This window comes from Macrotis lagotis, chromosome 1, assembly GCF_037893015.1.
Source record: "Macrotis lagotis isolate mMagLag1 chromosome 1, bilby.v1.9.chrom.fasta, whole genome shotgun sequence".
NCBI classification, from domain to species: Eukaryota; Metazoa; Chordata; class Mammalia; order Peramelemorphia; family Peramelidae; genus Macrotis; species Macrotis lagotis.
In genome coordinates, this window is record NC_133658.1 from 499400555 (window position 1) to 499416248 (window position 15694).

The 15694-nt window shown below is 36.9% G+C and overlaps 1 protein-coding gene and 1 long non-coding RNA gene across 4 annotated transcripts in view; one reads left to right on the forward strand and one right to left on the reverse strand.

The window, feature by feature from the left end:
- The window catches only part of DOP1B (DOP1 leucine zipper like protein B), a 151809-nt gene that overhangs the window by 116132 nt on the left and 19983 nt on the right, over positions 1-15694 (reverse strand). For 2 of the 3 annotated variants that reach the window (XM_074213944.1, XM_074213943.1), the window contains exons 3-6: positions 6360-6541; positions 6089-6259; positions 2728-2917; positions 656-754 (exon numbers count right to left, since the gene is read on the reverse strand). In XM_074213944.1, coding sequence (XP_074070045.1) covers positions 656-754; positions 2728-2917; positions 6089-6259; positions 6360-6541 — 642 coding nt within the window. Of the gene's footprint in view, positions 1-655; positions 755-2727; positions 2918-6088; positions 6260-6359; positions 6542-15694 lie in introns of those variants that run through there. The other variant, XM_074213945.1, reaches the window with a different exon arrangement.
- LOC141506832 (uncharacterized) overlaps positions 1-15694 on the forward strand; it is a 32236-nt gene that overhangs the window by 505 nt on the left and 16037 nt on the right. The gene's annotated exons all lie outside the window — the stretch shown is intronic.

Here is a 15694-nt window from a genome sequence, read left to right on the forward strand (position 1 = left end):
TAAAAATAAAATGACTACTGTGCATTAGTTAGAAATTAGTTGAGAATAGGTAACAAATTTGTAGTAGAATACTGAACAGCTCAGGGAGAGAAAAGGAAAAATTAGATAATATATATTAAACAGGGTTGAGGATTGATAGGATGGGAACAAAAGGTTAACAAATTCAAAGACTGATTAACTTCTCAATTATAGAACAATACTGAAGAAGTAGAATTAAGGCAAGGGTCATATACTAGGAAAATAAATGGGAGTATGGAAAAAGGGTAAGCCACAGGAAAAAAATGATTTCTTTTCCCAACCTAGCTTCCCTGCTCTGACATTCAGTGTCCCTGTCATATTGTGGTTTTAATACAGTTATATTTGCTAAGGCCTTAAATCTTATACCAATTCATTAATTCATTTGGATCCTTTACTGGATATTAGTGGGAAGTTCTAAATATCACAAAATACAATTTCACATTCAATATTTGCTTTGAGACCTTCATCTTAATAAAATGAAAGTTTCTGCTGGTCTGCTTAAGATCATAAGTAGTAACTGTTTAGTAGAATAACTAAATTATTCAGTTAAGTAGAATAACAGGCGCTCTGTTTGAAATCTATTGTTCTTTACATTTCCTGGGGGAAAAAATGCCTCAGAACAAGACAAATTACCTACCAGGCATGTGTAAAATGGGAAAAAGAAAAGAACTATCTCCAAATTGTTTCTCTGTACCAGAACATTAGAATCCAACAATGATGCACACAGAGATTTTACCTGCAGATGACAAAACACCATATTAAATTTATACCTTAAAGACATATTTCAAGTTATATTTCTGACCTGTTGACTTTTGTTTTATTTATGATTGAATGTTTCTTGGACATTTGTCTTCTCACTCCTTTCAGATACCTCATTCTTTGTACTCTGCCAAGAAATAAATGTACTTTCATTGCTCCACATCTCATGCCATACCTAATAGCTTTTTTAAATGAGTAGTAAGAATCTCTACTTTTAGTCCCATTCTACTTTGAATAAAAAAGTATAATTGAAGAAAGTGTAGCTTCCCTGCTTCTCCTAAGAACAATATGGAATAGTGCTCATAGAGGAATTTGATCTAGGCTTTTCTCCAGTATAGAGAACTCCTGGTAAAACTCACTCGGGGTGGTTAGGTGGTACAGTGAATAGAGCACTGGCCCTGGAGTCAGGAGTACCTGAGTTCAAATCCTTCATAATTACCTAGCTGTGTGGCCTTGGGCAAACCACTTAACCCCATTGCCTTGCAAAAAACAAAAACAAAAAAAAACCAAACCTAAAAAAAAACACCTCACTCTCCAACAAGAAAGTCAGTACCTGCTCTGACAGTTTCCAGGATCAGTGAGAAATTAAGTAATTTTCCCACTGTCACACAGTAGGGGAAAAAATACTTGTGCCACCTACTTCACAGGGTCATGAGGAAAATGCAAAGCAATATAATATACACAAATACATATTTGATCACTCCTGGGGAACTATAAATGTTGAAACTCCTTTTTTACCAAAGGAAATCAGCAATTAGACAGTAATTTATTATTTTATAGGTCATGTTGAGGTACTGAGAGATTAAATGACTTGTCTGGGGTCACAAGGGTAATATACGTCAGAGACTTTAGCCCAGGTCTTCCAGAGTCCAAGGTCAGTCCTTTATACACTATATCTCTAAAGTACTATATAATATTAATTATAATTTAACAATAATTTCTGACATATTTTATTTTTAAAAATTTTATTTATTTTGAGTTTTACAATTTTTCCACTAATCTTGCTTCCCTCCCCCCACCCCTCAGAAGGCAATTTGCCAGTTCTGACATATTTTAAATCCTTCAAAAACTTTAAAGTCACAGGACTGATTTTTAAAACAATATTGTCTTTTTAAGAGAAATTTAAAAAATAAATTGAAGTTTCTTTAGAAGTACTTTCAGAACCAATTTATAAATCACATAAAAGAAATAGTATCATGATTTCATTGTTATGATGTACTACTGATAATACTAAAATGGGTATTACCCATCTTTATTCACTTTATTCACCAAACTTGGCTCTTTTGACTATTTCTAAAAAGATTTGCCACTGTTGCACATAAAATTTTGAGGGATAAAGTTTTGGGTATAGAAGATGAATTCATTTATTAGACTAGTCAATGATCATTAATAGTAATAATTAAATGTCAGAATTAAGTTAATTATCTTCAGAATAGATAATTATAGATATCTCCATTTTCTAGTTATCTATACATATGTATATGTGTATATATATATATATATATATATATAGACATATATATGGCTATGTAGACATTCATATTTCACATGAACCTGCATATGCTTATACATACACATATATACTAAGATATTTTGGAACAAAGAGTTCCAAAATATGTTTTGAGTCTCATCTCCATCAAAGGATTAGAGTCTCTCGAGATAATGATTTAGAACCAGACTTTATTCCTTTAGGTTTTGACTTTCTGTTAAAGAAAAAAAATAGTCATATTACTATGTCTCCAAGCTTATACCCAACCACGAGACCATCATTCACCCCAAAGTGACTTATGGAACACTTTCATTTCCCCTAATGCTTACTTACTTCTCTACTGTTCATTTTCAAGAGCTTGGAAGGACAATCAGAATGGAAAAAATTATAGGGAAGAAACAGAAGTGGAGATCTGACCATTCTAATCCCTAATTCTCTTCTGAGAAGAATAATGAACTTACTGTGAGTTGGTAATCAGTCCCCAGCATAAATGTCTGTTCTTGGCCAGTCAAATCTCTTTGTATATGGTTGACTATAAAAAGGGATGCAGGGAGCCTTATGGAAGGACTCACCACAACTGCTCCCCACAGTGCAGAATAGAATACATCTTTGCCGACAACAAGGGATAGCCTCAGAAGCAAAGCATCTGTTCTGTTACAAAATTGTAAAATTATTGTTAAAGATTTAATTCTCCATATTTTTATTCCATATTTATTCTAATGGTGCCAAACCTTCTGGGACAACCTTCCTCCTGCCAATCCACATCAAATTCCCAACATACACATATACTGCTCCACAGACAATGGTTGCTATCTCAAGTTCTAACATAATCCTGTGGGCTTGCTTTTCCTCTGAAATTACTTTCCACTTACTTTATATATATCTTGTACGTACATAGTTATTTTCATGTTGTCACCCTCAGTATAGTCTTAGCTGTCTACTATGGCCAGGATCATAGAACCAGTGAGTAAAGTTTTGAACCCAGTCTTCTTGGCTTTGAGGTTGTTATGAGGTCATTATGCGATGATAGAGAAAAATCAAAAATCATGTTGATGGGTTCCATTATCAATTTTGTGCCACATAATTGCAATTTTATCCTCATTGTAGTATGATGATCCTTTTTCTTTCCCAAGCTGCCTCATTATTCCACTAAACACAGTAGCTTTTCCAATTTTTTTCATTCATTAGATTGTTAAGCAACTTGGGGGAAGGTTCTTTTGCATCCTCAGAGCTTAGCTTGTCCTTTGTTATTGAAGAAGATTATGACATTAGGGAGGTGATACCATGACAAGCACATGAATTGGACAATGAACTTGGGACATAGTAGGCATTTAATAAATTCTGATTGATTTCTTTCTCCTTAATTTTCCCTCTTTTGACCTTCTCAACTAAAAACTGAGACCATTGCAGAAATTTCCCCTTTTTTTCCTCCCCAACTCACAGCACTAAAATGTCTTCTATCATTACCTCCTTCTTTCCATTTTTACATAAAGGGATAGATAACTCTTGTCAAAGTAAGCAGGCAGCTAGGTGGTACAATGGATAGAGTACTGGTCTTGGAGTCAGGAGGACAGGAGTTCAAATGCAACCCCAGATGCTGGATGCTTACTAGCTATGTGACCTTGAGCAAGTCACTTAATCCTGATTGCCTCACATCCAGGGCCATCTCCAGTTGTCCTGATTCATATCTGGCCTCTGGATCCAGATAATTCTGGAGGAAAAAGTGAGGCTGGTGACTTAGCACACACCCCCTCACTCAAATCCAATTCATGTGCTTGTCATGGCATCACCTCCCTAATGTCATAGTCTTCTTCAATAACAAAGGACAAACATCAAATCTTCTATATGAACAAGTTCTCCTACTCCAACTATTCTCCAATATATTGTTTTCTGTCTCTCCCTGTCCATTGGCTGTTTCCTTACTGCCTTAAGGACATAGTTGTTTTCCCTCCATCCTCAAAAAAAAAAAACCAAAACCAAAGCTTCACTTGATCCATTCATTCCCGATAATTATCATCATATATTTTCCTCCCTTTTGTGGTTAAACTCCTTCAGAAGGCCATCCACAATAGATATTTTATTTCCTTCCCACACACTCTTAAGTCACTGTAGTTTGGTTTCTGACCTCATCATTTCACCAAAACTGCTCTATGCAAACTTACTAATGAACTTTTAATTGCCAAATCTAAGGACCTTTTAAAAAAAAATCATTCAGCCTTCTTGATCTCTGCAACCTTGAGACTATCTGACCATTTCTTCTCTGGAAATATTCATTTCATGGATCTTCATTCATGTCATTCCTCAAAACCAGGGGTGTCCCACAGGACTCTACTTTTGACTCTCTTCTCCTTCTGTACTGATTCATTTGGTGATCAAATCAGATCTCATGGATTCAATTATCTATATACATATGATTTTCAGATCTACTGATAGTCCTCACTTGTCTCACCTACTGGTGTCACATCTCCAATTCTCTATTAGAAATTTTAGACTACATCTAAAATTCAAAACTGAATTCAGTATCTTTCCCATAAAAATCTCCTCTCTTCCTAATGTTTCTATCAAGGTTACGGTCTATTCCCAGTTCCTCATACTTTAAACCCAGGTGTCATCCTCAATTCCTCTCTCTCACCTCTCATAGTCAATAAGCTGTCTACCATTTCTACTTTTATAAATATTTGATATATCCCCTTCTTCTGATACTGCAACCACTAAGGTTGTGCCTCATCACCTCACATATGGAGGATGGTAATAACCTGCTGGTTGGTCTTCCTGTCTCAAGTATTTCCCTACTTCAATACAGCCTTCACTCAGCTCTCAACCTGGTCATCCTAAAACCCAAGTGTAACCATGTCATGTCCCTCTCTCTAAATCAATAAAATTCAGTGACTCTCATTACTTTCAAGATGAAATATAAAATCCCCTGCTTGGCTTTTGAAGTCTCTTATAACCCAACCCCTTCTACCTTTTCAGTCTTCTCTCTCCCCCCTTGTACTCTGTGAACCAATGATACTGACCTCCTAGCTAGAACTTGAACTGGTATGCCATCTCTTGATATGGCATATTTTCACTGGTTATTCTTCAGCTTGGAACACTCTCCCTCCCCATCCTAGCTTCTTTAGCTTTCTTCATATCTCAGTTAAAGTTTCACTTTCTGAGAAGTTTTCCCCAATCTTCCTTAATCTTAGTGCCTCTAAGACTACCTCCATGTTATCCTTTATAAATTGTATTTGGTTTTTTTTAGGTTTTTTTTGCAAGGCAAATGGGGTTAAGTGGCTTGCCCAAGGCCACACATTTAGTTAATTATTAAGTGTCTGAGACCGGATTTGAACCCAGGTACTCCTGACTCCAAGGCCGGTGCTTTATCCACTGTGCCACCTAGCTGCCTCATATAAATTGTATTTGTAAATAGTTATTTGCATGATAGTTCCCCCATCCCTTCCCCAATTAGTCTGTAGGCTCTTTGAGAGCAGAGTGTATTTTCTTTGCCTTTCTTTGTATCCCTAATGCTTGGCACAATGTCTGGCCGATTGATTCCAATAAAATCTACACTTGTGAAATGTTTTACACTGCAAGTTTTACTAAATCATGTCTACTTTAAAGATAAAGTAAGACATAGCAAAAGAGAAAATGAATAGCTAACATATATTACAACTATGATTCAAATCCCATTTCCTAAAATCCAAGCCCAACACCAGATTATACAATATAGCTGAGAGAAAAAAAAAGTGATTTTGTTCCCCACCCCCAAACCTCTACTTCCATGGCAGGAGACATAAGACATGGTTCCCATTATAAATTACTGTTGATAAAAGTTTTTACCTGTCATAAATCTCTGAGCCTTCTTCTAAGCCAGGCAGAAGCCCAATAACAAATGCCTGAAGACTTGGCAACAGCAATTTCTTCAGTGGAAGAAAATATTTCTCATACAAACCAAGAAGGACAGGCCTTACTGAAACGGCTCCATTTGTCAGAAGGGGAAACAAGCCACAACTGAGAGAAAGGAAAAAGGAAAGATCAATGATACGTACTAATCTGAAAAATTAAACATGCTTTCTTGACAACAAAATAGAATCTCAAAAAGCAAACTTACCTGTAAAGGAACAAATCTTTGGCAAGCCATTTTGTTCCTATGATTTTAAATATGATTTCATAGGTTTCTAGGGCTTTCAAATGTACTCCACTAGGCAAAGCTGGATGCAAACACTGAGCTAATCTCTTACTGATAATAAGACGTCTTGGCAATAGGGAATATGTCAAATTACTTTGAAGAGCCTGTAAAATAGATAGTATACAAAAAAAGATGACTTTGAGAATTAAATGGAAATCTTTTTAGACTCTTTTTAGAGTGTTGACATAAGGAAAGGAAAATACAAGCAAATTTTTAGCCTTGAATATCACCACCAATAATAAAATAATGACAACGTGCTGAACTAAGTAGAGAAAAAAATAAGTAGATGACTACTTTTTTAGATGACAAGACATAAGGGGAGAGCAAGGGAAAATTTTAATATTATTTTGTATAAATATATTTTAAATTCCAGAAACAATTTCTCACTGTGTCTATGACTGTTTTGTAATTGCATTACATAAATATTCACAGGGGAGCCAGAATGCTAAAGTACAGCCTAGGACCCCACAGCTAGCTGTATAATTAAACTTTCCCGACATTCCCCTCCAAACAATCTTAAAATACTTCTCAAGTTAAATTTTGGAGTAACCAAGTCAACAAAAGGTCAGAGGAGACAGACCTGGACAGGCAGGCCCAGAGCACAGTAGAAGCATTTGCGGTGGGCATTGGAGGTAGCAGTTGCAACAGCAGATTGGGGAGCTCTTGGTCAGTGATAGAAAGGAAGGTGATAACTGATCAGAAAGAGATTTCAGGGGCCCTCTGCTGGCAATGAGTGCAGCTGGGGCTGATTGGAAGTTCTATGCCCAATAAGTAGTTCTGAGTTGCAGTTCTAGGATAGACAGAAACACTTGTGATCTGCCAATATAGGGAAGAGGCCCCAGTCCCAGTCCAGGCTAAGAGTACTTCTGCTGCCGGAAAGAAGGGGTCCCTCCTAGATAAAGACCAGGAGACCAGTAACCCACCTTTTCCAGGATAATATCATGTTTGAAACACTGAAAACTAGCAGCCTTCCAGATCTAGTTCTGAAAACAACAGCACCACAAAATCCTAAAAATTGGCATAGTACCTCTACCTCCACCTACTCCACGTGAGCAGAGTCCAACTTTAAAATAAAATTCAAAGTGAAGAAATAGGTTGGGAAAATGAGCAAGCAACAAAAAAGAAATTCAAATATAGGAAACTACTACTGTGGCAGGGAAGATCAAGATACAACAGAAGAAGATAACAATGGGAAAAGTTACCCAAAAAGCCTCAAAGAAAAATGCTAATTAGATCCAAGGCCAGGAAGAATTCCTGGTAAAGTAAGAGATCAGACTAGGAGAAGGGAAAAGTTAATAAAAATGAGAATGATGCAAGAAAATTATGAAAAGAGAATTGATAATTTAGTAAAACACATACACACACAAATACTGAAGAAAAGAACCCCTTAAAAAGTAGAAGAGAGCAAATGGAAAAGGAGATATAAAAAAAATCTCATTAAAAATTCAAATTGGACTTCTGGCCAAGATGCAGAGAGAAGACAGGCACAGTTCTAAAGTCTCCTGATCTCTTCCCCATCTATCACATGAAACAAACCTCTTAAAAGAATTCTGATGCAGAAAACCCAGAAAGAAAAGCCAGAAGAACAGCTACCTAAGGATTTGTCTTCCGCAGCAGCCTTGGACGAATCTGGGTGGGTGAGTCTGGGCTCCAAGGGAGGCTCTGTCCCGGATCAGCCAGACTAGCAGCTGAATTGGAATCGAGAGTCTGAGGGCCTGAGAGTGGACCGCTGGATCAGCGGCTGGATGAAAGGGGCTTGGGTCTGCAGGGAAGCAGAGGCGCTGGTGTTGGTGCTGTCCCCCTGGAGCTCCGGGACCAGACTGGGGGAAGTATTCTGGTGCAGGAGAATGGAAGACAGCATCCCTAGGCTTCTCAGGTCTGAGAAACTCTGAGGGCACGTCTCCATTGCACAGAGGCTTCTCCTCAAGCAAAGGCAAATTACTTCTGCCTCAGGCCCAGGGTAAAGCCCACCATTGATTGAAGGCAAAAGAATTCAAAAGTTCCAACTCCTGCCTTCGGCAAAGGGAGAAGGCCTCCCAACCAAGGTCACAGACACTCCAGAGAGGACAACCAGCACCTCCTACTGGCCAGCCAGAGAAACTATACTCAGTAAAGCCTTTAGCGATCTCAAGCCCAGGTGAACCAGCCCCCCCCCCCCCAACTCAAGGTCTTAGCATAATGAAGAAGGGTCAGTGGAAAGGCGGATCCATGGAAAAATTCCTGGAAGGGAAAGACCCCAACTCAGAGAGACCTGGAACCTCTGAGGAGAATACAATCTGGTCTCCAGCACAGAAAGACTTCCTTGAAGAAAAAAGGAAGGAACTTAAAAATTTGGGGGAGACAATTAATACCTTAGGAAGTACAACTGGACAAACACAAAAGGAGAATAAATCTCTCAGATCATCAATTGGACAATTACAAAATGAGAATAATTCTCTCAGATCCTCAAACGAGCAAATTCAAAAAGAAATTAATTCTCTCAAAACCTCAATTGGTCAAATGGAAAGCTCTTTCAAAAGCAGAATTGACCAATTAGAAAAGGAGTTGCAAAAGGTTAATGAAGAAAACTCCCCCCCCCCCAAAAATAATGGAGTCTACAGAAACTAATGACTCCATGAGACAAGAGTCAGTTAAACAAAATCAAAAAATAGAAAGAATAGAAGCAAATGTAAAATACCTCATAAACAAAACCACTGACCTTGAGAATAGATCGAGGAGGGGCAACCTGAAAATTATAGGACTTCCTGAAACCATTGAAGAGAAAAAAAGCTTGGACTTAATATTACAGGATCTCTAGTGATGGAAAACTGCCCTGATATCATGGAATCAGAGGGCAAAGTAGTTATTGAAAGAGTACATCGATCCCCACCAGGAAAAGATCCTAAAATGAAATCACCAAGGAATGTTGTGGCCAAATTACAGAACTATCAGATAAAAGAGAAAATCCTGCAAGCAGCCAGAAAGAAACAATTTAAATATCAAGGAGCCACAGTAAGGATCACGCAGGGCCTGGCTGCATCAAATTTAAGGGATCGAAGGGCCTGGAACGAGATATTTCGAAGAGCACGGGAGCTTGGAATGCAGCCAAGAATCTACTTTCCTGCAAAGCTGAGCCTTCTCTTCCAGGGAAAAAGATGGACATTTAACGAAATGGAAGAATTCCAAAAATTTCTGATGAAAAGACCAGAGCTAAACAGAAAATTTGGACATCAAACAGGAGGTTCAAGAGACACATGAAAAGGTAAAAAAAAAGGGGGGGGTGGCGGTAAAAGAAAAAAATGCAATCCAGTAAGTTGAAATTGGCTAAACCCCAGCATGGGGAGATTCTCATAAACCTTCAGAAATGTAACTCTAACAGAGAGAATACACCTAGCCAGAAATGATGGACATTCATGACCTATCCATGAGATTACTGTCCAATGGGATGTAACTGGCTTTAACCACACCTGGGAGAAAGACTCTAATAACTCTCAGGAATTTTGACTCTATTCGACAGAATGTATAGAACTAGAAGGGACAGACACTCAGAATTTTCTATGACTTAGGCAGAAGGATCTTAAAAAAAACCACTACCACTCTAAAAAGGGGGACAGGAAAGAGACGGGAGGAGGGAGGGGATTGAATGGGGTAAATCTCATTACACTAAGAGGTACAAAAAAAACCTATGGTAATAGAGGGGAAGAAGGGAGTAGAGGAGAAACACCTGAATCTTCTTCTCATCAGATTTGGCTTAAAGTCAACCTACACATACTCAGTTAACTTATAAAACATCTAATCCTTCAAGTATTAAAAGGGGAAAAGGGGAGAGGGGATGGAGAAAGGGAAGGGGAGTGGCGGAAATAAGGGGAAATAACAAAAGGAAGGGAGGGGAAAAGGGAAAAAGGGAAAAGGGAAAGAAAGGGGAGGGTGTGATATAGGAGGGCAAAAACACTGAAGGGGGTGGTTTTCAGAAACAAAAGACTGGGGAATATGGATAAAAGGGGGGAAAGGGGGAAAATATAAACAGAGGGAAGATAGCACAGAGGGCCATAAAGAATTAGTAATCATAACCTTGAATGTGAATGGGATGAATTCTCCCTTAAAACGTAAGCAAATAGCAGAGTGGATGAAAAACCAGAATCCTACAATATGCTGCTTACAAGAAACTCATTTGAAGCAGAGAGATACATATAGAGTAAAGGTAAAAGGTTGGAGCAAAATATATTTTGCTTCAGCTGAAGTAAAAAAAGCAGGGGTAGCAATCCTTATCTCAGACAAAGCAGCAGCAAAAATAGATAGCATTAAAAGAGATAAGGAAGGAAACTTTATCCTCCTGAAAGGTACCATAGACAATAAAGTCATTTCAATATTGAATATATATGCACCCAGTGGGACAGCACCCAAATTCTTAGAGGAGAAGCTGAAAGAATTACAGGAAGACATAGACAGCAAAACTCTACTAGTGGGAGACCTCAACCTCCCGCTATCAGATCTAGATAAATCGAATCGTAAAACAAACAAGAAAGAAATTAGGGAGGTAAATAGATTGTTAGAAAAATTAGATATGGTAGACTTATGGAGGAAACTGAACGGGGATAGGAAGGAATATACCTTTCTCTCTGCAGTACATGGAACTTATGCAAAAATTGACCATGTACTAGGACATAAAAAACCTAATGATCAACTGCAGAAAGGCAGAAATTGTGAATACATCTTTCTCAGATCAAAATGCAATAAAAGTTATATGCAATACAGGGCCAAGGAGATATAGACCCAGAACAAATTGGAAACTGAATAACCTCATCTTAAAAAATGAGTGGACCAAAAAACAAATTATAGAAAGAATTAACCATTTTATCCTAGATAGTGATAATAATAAAACAACATACCAAAACCTATGGGATTCATTCAAAGCAACTTCTCAGGGGATATATTATAGCTCTAAATGCTTATATGAATAAATTGGATAAAGAGGAAATCAATGAACTAAACATGCAACTAAAAAAATTAGAGAAAGAACAAATCAAAAATCCCCAATTAAGTACCAAATTAGAAATTCTAAAAATTAAAGGAGAAATTAATAAAATTGAAAGCAAAATATTATTGAATTAATAAATAAAACCAAAAGTTGGTATTATGAAAAAAAACAATAAAATTGATAAACCTCTGGTCAATTTGATTAAAAAAAGAAAGAAGAAAACCAAATTGCTAGTATCATGAATGAAAAAGGTGAACTCACCACCAATGAGGAGGAAATTAAAGTAATAATTCGAAACTATTTTGCCCAACTCTATGCCAATAAATTTGATAATATAAGCGAAATGGATGAATATTTACAAAAATATAAGTTGCCCAGGTTAAATGAAAAAGAGATTAAATACCTAAACAACCCTATCTCAGAAAAAGAAATTCAGCAAGCCATTACTGAACTCCTTAAAAAAAAATCTCCAGGGCCTGATGGATTCACTAGTGAATTCTACCAAACATTTAAGGAACAATTGGTTCCAATCCTATATAAACTCTTTGGAAAAATAGGGAAAGATGGAACTCTGCCTAACTCTTTCTACAAAACCAATATGGTACTGGTACCTAAACCAGGAAGAGTTAAAACAGAGAAAGAAAATTATAGACCTATCTCCCTGATGAATATAGATGCAAAAATCCTAAATAAAATCTTAGCAAAACGATTACAACAAGTCATCACTAGGATAATACATTATGATCAAGTAGGATTTATTCCAGGAATGCAGGGTTGGTTCAATATTAGGAAAACTGTTAGTATACTCAATTATATCAACAACAAACCTATCAGGAATCATATGATCATATCAATAGATGCTGAAAAAGCTTTTGACAAAATACAGCATCCATTCCTATTAAAAAACACTAGAGAGTGTAGGAATAAATGGACTGTTCCTTAAAATAATTAGCAGTATCTATCTGAAACCATCACCAAGCATTATATTCAATGGGGAGAGGCTAGAGCCATTCCTAATAAGATCAGGGGTGAAACAAGGATGCCCATTATCACCACTACTATTTAATATTGTATTAGAAATGTTAGCAGCAGCAATTAGAGAAGATAAAGAAATTAAAGGAATTAGAATTGGGAAGGAAGAGACAAAACTCTCACTCTTTGCAGATAACATGATGGTCTACCTAGAGAATCCCAAGAAATCATCTAAAAAAGTACTGGAAACAATTAGCAATTTTAGCAAAGTTGCAGGTTATAAAATAAACCCTCATAAATCCTCAACTTTTCTATATATGTCTAGCAAGAAACAGCAGGAAGAGCTAGAAAGAGAAATCCCATTCAAAGTAACCTCAGACAATATAAAATTTTGGGGAGTCTATTTGCCAAGACAGACTCACAGTCTTTTTGAAAACAATTATAAAACACTACTCACACAAATTAAATTAGGATTTAAATAACTGGGCAAATATCAACTGCTCATGGATAGGTAGAGCTAATATAATAAAAATGACAATTCTACCAAAGCTAAACTATCTGTTTAGTGCCCTACCAATCAAAATTCCAAAAAATTACTTTAACGAGTTAGAAAAAATTGTAAGTAAATTCATATGGAGAAAGATAAAGTCAAGAATTGCCAGGAGCTTAATGAAAAAAAGTGCACAAGAAGGGGGCTTAGCCCTACCCGATCTAAATTATATTATAAAGCATCAGTCATTAAAACTGTTTGGTATTGGCTAAGAAATAGAGTGGTGGACCAGTGGAATAGACTAGGTGTAAAAGCAGGAGATGATTATAGTAAGCTGCTGTTTGATAAATCCAAAGAGTCCGGCCATTGGGATAAAAATGCCTGATAAAAATTGCTGGGATAATTGGAAGTTAGTATGGAAGAAACTTAGATGAGACCAACACCTCACACCCTTTACCAAGATAAGATCCAAATGGTTACAGGACATAGACATAAAAAACAATACTATAAGCAAATTAGAAGATCAAGGACTAGTCTACCTGTCAGATCTATATAAAGGGGAACAGTTTATGACTAAGGAAGAGTTGGAGAACATCACTAAAAACCAATTAGATGATTTCGATTACATTAAATTAAAAAGCCTTTGCACAGATAAAACCAATGTAATCAAGATCAAAAGAAAAGTAGTAAATTGGGAAACAATCTTTACAACTAATGATTCTGACAAAGGACTCATTTCTAAAATATATAGAGAACTGAGGCATATTTTTAAAACAAAAAGCCATTTCCCCAATTGACAAATGGTCAAAGGATATGCAAAGGCAATTTACAGATGAGGAGATCAAAGTAATCCATAGCCATATGAAAAAATGCTCTAAATCATTAATTATTAGAGAAATGCAAATTAAAGCTTCTCTGAGGTACCACCTCACACCTCTCAGATTGGCCAGTATGACCAGGACGGATAGTGATCATTGTTGGAAGGGATGTGGGAAATCTGGGACACTATTACACTGTTGGTGGAGCTGTGAACTCATCCAACCCTTCTGGAGAGCTATTTGGAACTATGCCCAAAGGGCAACAAAAATGTGCATACCCTTTCACCCAGCAATACCACTACTGGGTCTATACCCTGAAGAGATGAGGAAAAAGGGTAAAAACATTACTTGTACAAAAATATTTATAGCAGCCCTGTTTGTGGTGGCAAAGAATTGGAAATCCAGTAAATGTCCTTCAATTGGGGAATGGCTTAACAAACTGTGGTATATATATGTCATGGAATACTACTGTTCTATTAGAAACCAGGAGGGACGGGATTTCAGGGAAACCTGGAGGGATTTGCATGAACTGATGCTGAGTGAGATGAGCAGAACCAGTAAAACACTGTACACCCTAACAGCAACATGGGAGTGATGTTCAACCTTGAAGGACTTGCTCATTCCATCAGTGCAACAATTGGGAACAATTTTGGGCTGTCTGCAAAGGAGAGTACCATCTGTATCCAGATAAGGAGCTGTGGAGTTTGAACAAAATACAAGGACTATTCCCTTTAATTTGGAAAAAAAAAAACCAGATATCTTATTGTCTGATCTTGTTACCTCTGAGAATTCTGTGCTCTTTAAGGATATGATTTCTCTCTCATCACACCCAAATTGGATCAAGGTAAAACATGGAAACAAAGTAAAGACTGATGGAGTGCTATCTGTGGGGTGGGGGCGGGGGAGGGAAGCAAGATTGGGGGGAAATTGTAAAACTCAAATAATATCTTTAATAAAAAATATATAAAAAAATTCAAATTGAAACTTTTTTTTAGGTTTTTGCAAGGCAAACGGGGTTAAGTGGCTTGCCCAAGGCCACACAGGTAATTACTAAGTGTCTGAGATCAGATTTGAACCCAGGTCCTACTGACTCCAGAGCCGGTGCTTTATCCACTACACCACCTAGACGCCCCCAAATTGAAACTCTGAAAGACAATAAAAAGTCAAAAGAATAGCGAAAAAAGGGGGCAGTTAGGTGGCACAGTGAATAGAGTACCAGCCCTGGAGTCAGGAGGATCTGAGTTCAAATATGACCTCACATAGGTGACCTTGGGCAAGTCACTTAACTTCAATGCCTTGTAAAAACCAAAAAAAAAAAAAAAAGGAAAAACTAGAAGAAAATGTGAAGTAACTCATTGGAAAAAAACAATTGACCTGGAAAATAGATTGAGGACAGATAATTTAAGAAGAAAACAAAGTTATTTATAGTGATATGAAAAAATGCTCTAAATCTTTATTGATTAGAGAAAATCAAATTTAAAAAATTCTGAGGTACCACTTCACACATATCAAATGACAAGTGCTTGGGGGGATGAGGGAAAATTGGTACATTAGTGAACTGATCCAACTTTTCTGGAAAAAAAAAATCTGGAACTATCCCTAAAGGGCTATAAAACTGTGCATACTCTTTTAAGGAGCAATACCACTATCAAGTCTGTACATAAAAAAGATGAAAAAATAAAAAAGGGAAAAAACCTATCTGTATAAAAATATTTATAGCAGCTCCTTTTGTGGTGGCAAAGGATTGAAAATTAAGGGGAAGCTCAGCAATTGAGGAGTGGTTGAACCATATTATGGCATATGATTGTGATTGAGTACCACTGTGTTATTAAAAATGACTAAGGGAATGGTTTCAGAAAAAACAAACAAACATAACAAGATCTATATAAACTGAGGCAAAATGAAGTGAGAACTAGTAGATCACTGCACACAGTAAGAGCAATGTTGAATGATGATCAGCTGTGATAGATTTGACTATTCTGATCAATACAGTGATTCCAGACAATTTCAAAAAACTCAT